The sequence below is a fragment of the Raphanus sativus genome, chromosome 9, assembly GCF_000801105.2.
Source record: "Raphanus sativus cultivar WK10039 chromosome 9, ASM80110v3, whole genome shotgun sequence".
NCBI lineage: Eukaryota > Viridiplantae > Streptophyta > Magnoliopsida > Brassicales > Brassicaceae > Raphanus > Raphanus sativus.
This window is the reverse complement of record NC_079519.1, coordinates 24335707-24349247: the sequence shown is the minus strand read 5'-3', so window position 1 is coordinate 24349247 and position 13541 is coordinate 24335707. Positions and strand designations below refer to the sequence as shown.

General features: G+C 33.1%; 2 protein-coding genes across 2 annotated transcripts; both read left to right on the top strand.

The window, feature by feature from the left end:
• Positions 1-241: 241 nt before the first annotated feature.
• Positions 242-3495, top strand: LOC108826408 (uncharacterized). Its single transcript, XM_018599792.2, has 4 exons — positions 242-1221; positions 2133-2675; positions 2754-2860; positions 3300-3495. The coding sequence occupies exons 1-4, from the start codon at positions 346-348 to the stop codon at positions 3493-3495; spliced, it is 1722 nt and encodes a 573-aa protein (XP_018455294.2). The 5' UTR covers positions 242-345.
• A 2649-nt stretch (positions 3496-6144) lies between these two features.
• Positions 6145-9235, top strand: LOC108825073 (ferric reduction oxidase 2-like). The gene is made up of 7 exons (XM_018598414.2): positions 6145-6355; positions 6456-6558; positions 6649-6849; positions 6957-7519; positions 7786-8032; positions 8185-8876; positions 8973-9235. The coding sequence occupies exons 1-7, from the start codon at positions 6145-6147 to the stop codon at positions 9110-9112; spliced, it is 2157 nt and encodes a 718-aa protein (XP_018453916.1). The 3' UTR covers positions 9113-9235.
• The last annotated feature ends 4306 nt before the right edge of the window (positions 9236-13541 follow it).

Genomic DNA, 13541 nt, shown 5'->3' with positions numbered 1-13541 from the left:
TTGGTTTGTTTGACCAATGTTGTTGTGCAATTATTACGGTGAGATTCAGCCAAATTGTGACATTACATTAAGGACGTTTTTTTTAATTTCCCAATGAGCTTTCTTAAAATAACAATGACCAATGCTGCATCGACAAAACATCCACCTCCTTTTTCATAGGATTGCTTATTATTATTTATTAAAAAGTGCCAAATCAGTTGCATTTTCTCTCCATTTCTTATAGAAAACCTTGAATCTCATCATCACCACCTGCAATACTACAACAAAAGACGGTGGTGTAGTTTTCTTTTTACTCTGGCCGTCTTCTTTCTTTCAAAGCCCTTTAATCTTTGTTATCAATAAGCGATGGTTGATAACAATCACAAAGATCAAAGGCCACTTTCATATGACAAATCTAGTAAACCCATTTTTTCATTTTATTTGTCATCTTCTTCACCATGCTCTTTTACTGCCATCATCATCCTGCTCATCTTCTTCTCATATTTTCTATACTCTTTCAGTTTCATCACATTTTTACACCCTTACTCTCCTTCTAGAATCTCAAACTCTCTCCTCGTACCTGTCATGCGACTCGGATCCAGTCAACAACCGGACGAGAAAACAGAGCTTAAGCACATCGTGTTCGGGATCGCCGCGTCCTCCAGTCTATGGAAGCATCGGAGCCAATACGTGAAAACATGGTGGAGACCAAACGGAGAGATGAAAGGTTTTGTCTGGCTCGACAAACCCGTAAACGACACCGTTTCCTTCTCCTCGGACTTGCCTGAGATTAAAATCTCTTCCGACACGTCCAGTTTTAAGTATCGTTATCGTAGCGGTCACAGATCAGCCATCAGGATCACGAGAATCGTGTCGGAGACGGTGAGAATGTTAAACGGGACTGAATATGAGAAACACGTGAGGTGGATTGTGATGGGTGACGACGACACAGTGTTCTTCCCTGAGAATCTGCTTAGGGTTTTGAGGAAATACGATCACAAGCAGTTTTATTACATCGGAGCTCCCTCAGAGAGTCATTTGCAAAATTTGCATCAGTTCTCATATGGAATGGCGTATGGTGGAGGTGGGTTCGCGATAAGTTATCCGTTGGCTAAGGCGTTGGAGAAGATACAAGATCGGTGTATTGAAAGATACTCTGATCTCTATGGTTCTGATGATAGGATTCATGCTTGCATGGCTGAGATTGGTGTTCCTCTCACCAAAGAAGCTGGGTTTCATCAGGTCAGTTATTTTTTTCTTTTCTATTTTGGGGTTTTGTGTTTTTTTTTTAAATGAGGTTTTAGTTTTACCGAGTAAAATCAGGCGAAAACAATTCTGTAAAAATGTAAGACAACTTAAAATCCGTGATCTGATTCATTCCCCACTCTTTTATTTGTTAGCTAATCAAGAGATTTATTTCTGATTCTGAAATTCTTTTAATGAGCTTAATTGGTAAGAAGCATCACTTTAATAGTACTAAATCTTAATATACTTATATATAATCAATAAATATATCTTTTGAATGACAAGGATATTAGTCCATCTCCAACAATAGATATGGTGTTAGAGTTCTAAATCAATTTTTAATTAAAATTAATCAAATTAAAAAAATTAGATATTTGTTTAGTCTTAATCTCTCCAATGGTAGAACCAATTAAAGGTTTTAAGTTTCATCTTCTTTCAATCTCGTGAAAGAAAACAATTGGGTTTAATTTTTTTTCTTTAAAATACTAACCTATCAAAAAATGACACTTATTACTTAGAATTGATTCCAAAAATTCTAATTTTAGAACCATATCTATCTATTTTCCTTCTTTTTATTTATTTTTCAGCATTAAATTACTTAGAACCATGAGATAAAACCATCATGGATCCCCCATTGAAGATGGTCTTACAATTTTAAAAATCATCATCAAGCTAGTAACAAAAAAATAAAATCAAAACATATAAACAAATAACAGTAGATTCCGTTAACAATATTAAAAGTTAATTAAAATAACTATAGAATTTAAGAATTAAACAATAGTTGAACTCCTCAGTAACTCGTAAGAAACAAATGTATTTTGATTAGAGATCCAAATTTAGAGAAGTAACAGCTAATCATATGATTATTAATATGGGTCCCGTCCCGTTTGTTATGTAATACTCAACAGTTTGATGTGTACGGGAATCTCTTGGGTCTTTTATCAGTTCATCCACAAGTGCCAGTAGTCTCGATCCATCACCTAGACGTAGTAGAGCCTATATTTCCAAGAACAGACCGTGTCAATGCGGTAAAGAGACTCATGATCCCAGCAAAGCTCGATTCAGCAAGCCTCCTCCAACAATCCATATGCTATGACAAAACTCGTCAGTGGACAATGTCTATCTCGTGGGGATATACGGTCCATATCACTCGTACGTATATGCCAGCAAGGATGATGGAAGTTCCCACTCGCACCTTCAACGACTGGCACAAACGTCATGATTTCACCAATGTTGCTTTCAACACACGTCCTATAACATACACTGATTGTCAGCGTCCGCGAGTGTTTTGCATGTCTCGTGCGCTTAACGATTCTTCTTCGGGTACGACGATTAGCGAGTATTTGAGGCACAATGAGTGGAATCCTAAATGCGAATGGGGAATACAAGATCCTTCTGATATCAATCGTATCTTCGTCTACAAAAAGCCTAACCCGGATAGGTGGAATAAGGTACACACTCATTTTTGATTTTGTTTAATTCACTATGTAAGACAATGTATAATTGATTGTTTATGTGTATGTTTATAGGCACCACGGAGAGATTGTTGTCGATTATTGCCTACAACGAAGAAGGGAACTATGGTGATTAATGTGACAGCTTGTGAAGATGACGAAATTGTTGCTTATTCTGATAAGTAGTTCTTTTGTTACTTCACATGGCTTATAAGAATACCTTGCTTTCTTATGAGAAATTTAGCTTGTTTGTTTACTGTAGTGACATTGTATACTTACAAAATAAACAATATAAAAGTTATCGAACTTTAATCTATTTTTGTGTGTGTTAACGATTGTATTCAAAATGTTTATGTATCTTGCGATTACTCAAAAAGGTTTATGAACCTTTTATAATAACAATATATATTTGATTTTTGAGTCCTTTACATATCAACATACTTTGGGATGCACTTTAGCAATTTTAGGTGCTTTATGTTTGTAAAGTAATTTGTCTATGTGGTGAAATTTCTGTGACGAAAATGTCCCTGGTTGGAAGGAGATGCCTGAGTTAAAAAGATGATCAACTTGGTTGGATTTAAGCATTAGTTAGGCTTTGTTTTCGTTAGTAACTTTTGGTAGGTTTATAGACTTCTACGATAACCACTGGATAGGACCGAAATGCACCATCATTCGAATCGTCCAAAGAGAGAAATCGTTGGTGCCATCGAATCGCTCCACCTCCGCTCCAGTCATTGGCTTCGCCATCGAAGTCAGTCTGAACAGCGAAGCTCTGATACTACTTGTTGCGACTAGCAAAGCTCAACCCAAGCTCTAAGTGACCTAACCATGATCGATCTTGAACTCTCACCTCTCTCTCTTTCTCACTCGATTGATTCGATCAAGAATGAATGCTAAGAATGTAAACGGCGCAAAAAAATTTTTTTACCAGTGTATCTCTCCGATATGGAGAACTACTCACTGGATTCAGACTCAGTCCAACAATCTACTAGAATGGTTTCTCTCAAGCTCAACACCCTTAGCTGGTTACAGCTCTCGAGTTCTAAATCAATGAGAACGATGATAACATCATAGCTCTTCTACTCTCTTATATACCGAGAGTTTACAAGTGAACCCGACTTTAATTAGATTCTTAAAACAAACTCCGAATTGGCCCAAATTGGACTCAACCCCCGAGATTGCCTAATTCTCCAAGTCCAAAGAGACTATGACTCACCTCATCGTTCATCGATCTATAGCCTATGATCAAGTTTAGTTCACATTTAAAATGGTCAGATGCAATTGTTTGTGGTCAGAGTTTTCGTACGCTTTCTTTCTTGAGGCCATCTCCAATGGAAATCCAAAACACCATTTTAGTGTAGATTTTATACCAAAACTATCTCCAACCCAACTCTAAAAATCACACTATTTTGGTGCAACACTATAATTTTACACCAAATTTGGTGTGATGAATAAATACTATTCACTCCAATAAAATACTATTCACTTATTTTCTTAATAAACACATACAATTAAATAAATAAAAACAAAAGATAAATACAAATAATATTATAAAATAAGTTTTAGTGTGAAATTTAGTGTTGTGGTTGGAGAAAAATTTATTTTTGGTGCTAAAACTACACTAAAATAATGTGATTTTGACACTAAAATAGTGTTATGGGTTGGAGATGGTCTGAATGGCAGGAACTAGAAGGATTTACTTTCACTTTTTACTTGGAGTCAGTGTACACACTAATCGTTGGTGAGGTTGACTTTGATAAGCAATAAGGATTCCAATAAACACTGATATGTGAAAAGAAAAAGGTCTGAAGAAGGATAAAGGAAAGTTCTCGTTGGTTTTAGATAGGAGGTTATTATAGAAAATTTACAAGGCAAAAGTGCTTTACATGCTTAAAGTAGGGGTGGATGTTCGGATATCCGTTCGGTTCGGGTCGGATATTTTTGATTTTCGAATATTTTGGTTATGGGTATAGAAACCGTTCGAATATTTCTGTACTTCGGGTCGGATCGGATACTTTTAGTTTGGGTTCGCTTATTTCGGGTCGGGTTCGGATATTTAGATTTTTAAAGAAAAAAATTATATTTTTCATTTTTAAGTTTCTTATATTTAAAATTTTAGCTTTCAATTAACTGATTTTTTATATTTTAGTAGATTTAATGATTAATAGATTTGGAGATAAAATTTCAAAAATAAATAGACATTAATTTGGCTACTTTAAAAATAAATTAGATGTAACTTTTGTTAATACATGGAATAAAAAGTTTGATATTCATTTTAAGTGGGTATCAAATCATTTTTCTCCGTAATTATATGTATATTATATGATCTTAAAGTATGTGTAAAATCAATATAAATAATTTAAATAAAATGAGAGATGTAAACTTTAAATATAAGACTAACTATACATAGATTCGGTTATCATTTTTTCTCCTTTTTCTCCGTTCGGATTCGAATATCTAATATCTCATAAATCAATATCCTTTCAAGTATTTTATTATTTTGGTTCGGATTTTTCGGATCGGATTCGGATATGGGTTCAGATATGAGGTAAAATGTCTATCCCTAACTTAAAGTATGCTAATATGTAAAACACTTAGTTGAAGTATGTTAATATATAATTTTCTCGATTTTCTATTATAGAGACAATTATCAAATATTTAGTTTTTTTATCTAAATGTTAAATCCATTAGTCAAAAGAGTAAATATTAAAGTAGAAAATTTTAAATTTTTCTGACTAACCTTAATTAGGAAAACAGCTTGTAGAAAAAGGATTAAGTATAGGCCTGGAGGAGCGAGCCGGGAAGTTGGCCCGTGTGTCTAAAAGAAGCAACGGTTTGCACAATATATTGTCTTTAACACCAACAACGACAAAATCTAAATCTAGTTGGCGAAGTTGTCCTTTAGAATTTGCAGACTCGTCGACTTTTCTTTGTAGATGTCATAAATCTAGAAAAACATATAGAGCTATAGAGGGTCAAATGCCACGGTGATGTCATGATATCCTCAGATGTTAGCAAAAGAATAATGGTACGGCGCACCATACGTTACCGTACCGCATGATTCGCACCTCCGAACCTAACAAGTTAATTATTACGTCATATATACACATGCAGTATCTTCAAACGAAATTGGAATCTAATACTAATTAATTTCAATTTAATAATTAATTATATATTGAATAGCCTCTGAACAACAAAGGTTGCATGGTAGGCCTCTTCCTCAAAGTCAAATATTTTACTAATCTTCTTTTAATCCCCCCTTCACTTCAATGAATTTAAACTCAATGATATCCGTGGTAAGAGTCAAAATGCCTGAACCATGCACTAGTAAGTACCTTTTACCTATTCCGTACGAGTCATTCCATTACAATTTACAACATATTCAGTCTCTTATATATACATGCAGCACTTTGTCCTCTCATGCTCAGTCAACAACAAACATTTGATCAAAATTAAAATTAAGGATATGGATAAGAGTGAAAGAGTGTCGGCAAAAACCCCATCATCGGGAGATGAATTCAAAGATGTGATTAAGGGATTGATTAAGCTCTCAATGCTGGTGATTTTCCTTGGATATGTCTTCGTTTGGATCCTCATGCCAACCTTAATCTATCGAACCAAGTGGTTGCCTGTCATGCGTACTGAGTTTGGCTTTTCGACTTATTTTGGTCTCGCAGGTTCGTATGGAAACATATTTGATTTTTTTTTCCTTTATTAACATCAGTACTACTTATTACAATGTTTTTATAACTTTTTTTTTGTTTGGACTGCATGCAGGCTTGACCCTTTTCATGTTAATGTTTCCAATGCTCCTATTGGCTTGTTTGGGATGTCTCTACCTTCACTTGAAGAAACAAAAGACTAATAATCATCTCATTAGGTAACATCTAACTACTCCTCGGTTAAATATCCACTCAGTACTTGTAAAAAAAGAAGAAATATATGTATCTTAACGATGTGATCGTAGCAGGGAGAAGGCAACTGGAAGAGGCGTGTTGGCAGCCATGAGAAGGCCAATGTTGGTCAAAGGACCATTGGGGATAGTCTCATTAACTGAGTTAATATTCCTGGCAATGTTTGTAGCTCTTCTTCTATGGAACTTCTTCGTTTACTTGCGCAATGCTTTCCCCTTGATTACACCTCAATCAGCCGCTAAACTTCACCAAAAAATGTTAGCACTCTTTCATACAACATGACACAACTCAACTCAATTTATATTCAAAACACAAGTTCATATTTTGATGATAGTAATTCGGTGTATATATATTATATATATAGTTGGCAAGCGAAGTTGGAGGCAATGGCAATAAGGATCGGGCTAGTCGGTAACGCATGTCTAGCCTTCCTGTTCATACCGGTGGTGCGTGGATCATCGCTGCTTCCGGTTATAGGGCGGACGTCAGAGTCAAGCATCAAGTACCATATATGGCTTGGTCATTTGGTCATGACCATATTCACCGTTCATGGCCTTTGTTTCGTTGCCTATTGGGCCTCAATGCACGAAATCTCTCAGATGGTGACTTGGTCTAAAACAGAGATGTCTAATGTTGCCGGAGAGATAGCTTTGCTGTCGGGACTTGTGATGTGGGCCACCTCATATCCGTCTATTAGAAGAAGATTCTTTGAAGTTTTCTTCTATAGTCACTACCTTTACATCGTCTTCATGTTCTTCTACGTGCTCCATGTAGGCATTGCCTTCTGCTTTATCGTCTTCCCCGGTTTCTATATGTTCATGGTCGATCGTTTCTTGAGGCTTCTACAGTCACGTGACAATGTCCGGTTGTTATATGCACGTGTTCTTCCTTCAAACACCGTGGAGCTTACTTTCTCCAAAGCCAAAGGTAAATCTTTTACAATGGGTGCTCCATATTAATTAAAGTGCTGGATCCGCCCCTTCTCTTAATCAATGATATTGCATGTAGAATTTCAAGATTCTTGCCTCAGTTTATGAGCTATAGAGTATGCTTGTTCTCGCTTAGTTGAAACTTGGATTTAATTATATGGACCGGTTTGGACTTGGCCTTGATGAGATTAGGCTTGGATTGATTTTCGAGGGTTTTTTGGCACAACATAACATCTCCAAAACAATATATATGTTGTGTAACAGAATTGATGTATAATCCGACGAGCACATTGTTTGTGAACATACCGAGCATCTCGAAGCTGCAATGGCATCCATTTACGATTACTTCGAGCAGTAACCTCGAAGCAGAGACGCTAAGCATTGTGATCAAGAGCGAAGGGAAATGGTCTACCAAGCTTTACCAGATGCTTTCTTCTTCGGATCATACCGACCGTACCCTCTCCGTTTCTGTCGAAGGGCCCTATGGTCCTGTTTCCACAGATTTCTTAAGGTAAATGTACTTTGCTTGTTCATATATATATATATATATCACTAGTAGTTTTTCTTGTGGTTATTAAACCTGAGTAGATTAAGGTTGTATATTCTTGTTGCGCAAGTAACATTGAAGAAGACTTTATATTATATTTCTTACTTGGCTTCCAGGCACGATTCGTTGGTAATGGTTAGCGGAGGCAGCGGAATTACTCCATTTATCTCAATTATCCGCGACTTGATCGCTATGTCCCATACAACAAGTGAAATCCCCAAAATAACCCTGGTTTGCGCATTCAAGAAGGCTTCTGACATCGCCATGCTTGACCTTATCCTCCCTACATCTGGCCTCGAATTATCATCTGACTTGAATATCCAAATAGAAGCTTTCATCACCAAAGATAACGAACCAAGAAACGAAGAAACACAGAAGATCAGAACCCTCTGGTTCAAACCAAGTCCCTCAGACCAACTGATCTCAGCAATCCTAGGACCAAACTCATGGCTCTGGCTCGGCGCCATCCTCTCATCTTCCTTCATAATCTTCTTGATCGTCGTTGGCGTCATGACAAGATACTACATTTACCCGATCGATCAAAACAAGAGCAAGTATAATGCTGCTTCACGATCCATCCTTTATCTTTTGGTCCTCTGCGTTAGCATAATGGTGACTTCAGGTGCAGCTGTGTTGTGGAATAAGAAGAAATACAACGTTGAGAGCAGCAAACAGGTTAAAAACGTCGACGTACCGAGTCCAACATTGTCTCCCAGCTCATGGACTGACAGAGAAATCGAGAGTACTCCTCATGAATCACTAGTTCAATGCACCAACCTCCATTTCGGTGAAAGGCCAGACCTCAAGAGTGAGTTATACATATTATTCAGTTTAATATATATATTCAAAATTTACATAAACCTTACCATGTTTTTTGGTTGGTGTAATGTGTGTGTGAAAGCAGGGATTCTACTTGATACCAAAGGTTCAAGCGTGGGAGTGATGGTGTGTGGTCCGAAGAAGATGAGACAAGAAGTGGCGAAGATTTGTTCTTCTGGTTTGGCTGAGAATCTTCACTTTGAATCTATCAGTTTCAGCTGGTGATCGCATATTTACTTACATATATACATACATAATTGTGTGATCTTTTTTTTTTCTTTTTGTGTGGTTGTTTTCTGAAATTTTCTTTCTAAAATGTATTTTTATTGTGAAAAGTGATCCCTGAGATTCAGCATCTCTCTGTTTTAAACATTGTATTGCCTTTTCTCTTTCGAACAAAAACATTGTATTGCCTTATATAACGACTTGGTATAAATAGACGAGTGGAGTATTGTATAATGTTTGGATTTTGAAATGAAAGATTTGTTTTCTATCTTCGTTAATACAGACTTAGAATAGTTTATGGACCTCCAAAGCACATACGGCGGATCTTTCCCCGAGCGCGCACCACCATTGTTGCCTCATAGCATGAGCATCACTATCTCCGTCCATCCCAAGTGGGCCACACGTGTTCGCCATTCTCTCGCCTGTCGCTCCTGGTTTAAAATGTATCGTTTTAGGCGATTTTTGTTTTTCGTCACAACATCTGATTTTTACGGTTTAGCAACAAAATGATTTATTGTTTTGGTAAAAAACGTGATTTTGAATACTGGAGAACAGATTCAATTTCAGGATTTTAACGAAATTTTTTAATTTTGTAATTTTAATGAAAACTTGAATTCTTGATTTTAGCGGAAACTTATTTTTTTTTTGTAAAATTGATTTTTTGCAAAAAAAAATAATTAATGATTTTGAGGAAAACATAATTATATTTAATATTTTTTTTGATAATCCAGAGTATCGAAAGAGTGTCCAGGAGATCAAAGTCCAACCGATTAATGCTATGGAGATCTGTCCATAAGCATCAGACAGTCTCCGATTACTCGCAATATAATTTAAATACTCATGTCATTTACTCACACAAACGGATAAATTTGAATTCATGGTGATTAACATCATTCCAAGCCCGCCGTATCAATCAACCATATTTATATGGTTAATATATCGAATAGTTATAATTAATAAAGCTAATTATTTTTTATATTTATACTAAATGATATTTAGGTCTTTTAAATTTAAGATGCAATTGATATATCCAAATTCTATATTTTGATTTTTAGCTAAATTTTCTAAATGTTATGGATTTCACGTACAGATACAACATATATAATATATAGATATTAATACAATTGTGTTCTAACGAATAATATCTAAATATTTGCATCCTTCGGCAGTAAAACGAACACTGATTTAATCATATACGATCTTACAAGGCTTTCTAGATTTTTGTTACCCGTAAGCGAAATCTCAAGGCGGAATCTCGTGTGCAGTGAAACACACCCCACGTGACCAGTTTACTCTCTATCACGTGATAGACGAGTGCATTTCTTTGAGTCATAGTAAGAAGGAAAAACACATTTATGTCATTGACAAAAAAGGAGGGAACATGGATTTATTGGTAACCTTGCAGGAATTGCAGAATTGCGTTTTTAGGCGATTCTGTAAGTATTTTACCAATTAAAAAAAATTGCGGAATGAAAAAAAAATGCGAAAAAAAAATGCGAAAATGCAGGTTTGCATTTTTACTGACAAAAATATAAAGAGAATTTTCATTAAGCGGAAAAGTGAGTTTTAGTATATTATGGTGGAAAAATTATATATTCACCACTTTCATGTTACTAAATTATTATATGTCAATACCATTTTAATTTTTTTAGATAAATAGCAATATCTTTTATAATAAATAGTTATATTAAAATAAAGTTATATTATAATTTGTTTTATAATATTATCAAATTTCAATCTGTTATTAAATCATATTAAAAGATAAGCTAAATATTTACATAAGAGCTAAAGTAATTTTAATAAATTTTAGTTATTTTCATATCATGTAATAATTATTTTCCTTATTGATATTTATTTTTATTATAAAAGGTGAATACCTTTTAAAGTATTTTAATCAATTAAATATTGATTCCATCATTCCGCAAGTTTTAAAAAATTTCACAGTTTAATTAATTTTTTGCAGCTTAACTATCTTTTCCACGATTCCGCGATTAAGCGGTGATTACCAGTTGGAGCCAGTATATTCAAAACTGCAAAGCTGTTCGTGGGGATAACATGAACTAATGTGGAAATGATTTTTGATTTCTTGCAGATTTACGGTATAAAAGATATATATATTATTGACAGTAAATGAGATACATTTTTTCCTAACAAAATAATTATAGGGAAAATATACTTATATCATAAAAAACTTACATAATATATAAACAATCTCAAGACAATGGTAACACAGATATAAAAAAATTAAAACAATTTTGATGGAGAGAAATAAAAAAAATTCTGAACCACTCAAAATTTTCTTTCCTATACTTACAGCTTCCATCATTTGTATTCTAAAAACCTATGTTGGCAGAGGTGAAACTACGAATTTTGTCTAATGGATGTGTATAATTAATAACAAATAGAGATATAAAAAGGATTCGAACTGTGGATTCTTTAAAAGGTGAACAACCTATGTTATACTATCAGATCAACCAAATCTTTATTTTATGTGTCACATAATTTAAAACATAAATATTGTAACAGATGTACATGCATCCATAGAGTTTAATTTTTTTTGAATAACAAACGACTACTCTATTATTCAAATTGGAGATGATATGGATAACCACACTAATATAGAATCCATAGGTATAAGATCGCTTTGTATGTGAATTAAGATTCATACGTTGCAACCATAAGTACTAAGAAGTTCTGAGTATAAATTATTTAAATTAATAAAATAATAAGAAAAGATGAGAGAAAAAGGGATGGAGTTCTAATTTTCAAACTTTTTAGAACTTGATAAAAACCACAAAAAGTCATGTGCTACTTGTTTATTGGTTTAGTTAGTTAGCAAAAGTCAAAAATGTTATTGCATAATGAATATAATTTTTTCAAAACTTTTTAGGAAACTCAATGGGGTTCACCTATTGGAGGTGTTCTTACTGATTTATGTGTTCAAAATTTCCTGGCCGAAGAAAATGGTTTTAGCCAAGAGGAAAAAAACTATGGCATCCGTTTGTTTATCACCAGATTCTGATAATACAAAATTTTGTTTCTTTTTCTGTAGATATAGAAAGTATCTTTCAGATATTTTGTTATTGACCAAATATATTTCAAATTCATCAGTAAATACATTTAAATTAATTTATTAGTCAAAGTAATTCTATAAGCATTTTGACTTTGATTAGCAAAGGATAGTAAACATAACATATTTCATATCTTATCCTATTAGGTGTTTCGCTCACACACGCGAACATACATATTTTGTAATTATATACTAATATATGTATTATTACACAAAATACTATAATGATAAATTGCTATTTATTTTCATTCGAATTTTTGTACTTATTTTATTTTTTGTAATTTTTTGTACACTATATTCATTATTAATGAATAAATTTTGTAAAATCAATCAATATTATCTTTTCAATTATAAAAAAATAAATTTTATCTGATTAATATTTAGGTATGTGTTTTCTGTTTTTGAATTTTAAAATTTTTATTAATTTTAATTTTATTTTATTATTATTTAGTTATGTGTTTCCTGTTTTGAATTTTATTTTTTATTAAAACGTATTTTTGGATAACAACACAATATATAAGAAATTATCTTTTTGTTTAAAATATATTTTTATATTTTGGATAATCTTTATTATAAGTAATTTGAATCATTTATCTAATATAATAAAATTTTAATTTAATTTAATTCTTGGTTAATTTATATATTTTATTCATTAAGAGTAATATCTATTATAGTCACTTTAACTTTTAACATGAAAACTCGAATGCAAAAAATTATTTGTAAATAATAGTATTAATAAAATTTCTGAATAAAATATAAATATTAATCGAAGAAATAATTTCTAAACAGAAAATGAATGAGGCGAAAATTATTAATTCTATTGAATAAATTGTTGGACCATATAAAAACCATGAACTTTAAGCAATAAATGATTGTAAATAGTATATGAAAAAAACCATAATAATGTATATTTCATATATTAGTCTATGAAATTTCCAAAGGATATATATTAGGGCTGGACAAAAAATCCGAACCCGAAAAACCGAACCGAATCCGATCCGAAAAAGTAGCACCGAATCCGAAACGAAATTGATTAAATATCCGAACGGATTCAAAATTTTGGTATTTAAAGAACCGAAACTGAACCCGATCCGAACCGAAATATTTTGGGTACCCGAAATAAATTTATATACTTAAATATATACATTACTTTTATATATAATGTATATTAAAAATATATAAGATACCTTTAAGTTTTCCAAAATACTCGGAAAATATATACAAATAGCCAAAAATAAATGTTTAAAATAGCTAAAGTATACTGAGAACACCAAAATAGTTAAATATCTATTGATTCTTTATCCAAATATTCAAAGAAAACCAATTTATATGTTAAATTAAGGTATTTTGACATATATG

Excerpts from the sequence above, each read along its gene's own strand:
- LOC108826408 (XM_018599792.2), top strand. The coding sequence starts at position 346 with ATGGTTGATAACAATCACAAAGATCAAAGGCCACTTTCATATGACAAA. Across the intron at positions 2,676-2,753 it reads ACCCGGATAGGTGGAATAAG|GCACCACGGAGAGATTGTTG; the intron begins GTACACACTCAT and ends GTATGTTTATAG. Across the intron at positions 2,861-3,299 it reads ATTGTTGCTTATTCTGATAA|GTTTATAGACTTCTACGATA; the intron begins GTAGTTCTTTTG and ends AACTTTTGGTAG.
- LOC108825073 (XM_018598414.2), top strand. The coding sequence starts at position 6,145 with ATGGATAAGAGTGAAAGAGTGTCGGCAAAAACCCCATCATCGGGAGAT. Across the intron at positions 6,356-6,455 it reads GACTTATTTTGGTCTCGCAG|GCTTGACCCTTTTCATGTTA; the intron begins GTTCGTATGGAA and ends GACTGCATGCAG. Across the intron at positions 6,850-6,956 it reads GCTAAACTTCACCAAAAAAT|TTGGCAAGCGAAGTTGGAGG; the intron begins GTTAGCACTCTT and ends TTATATATATAG.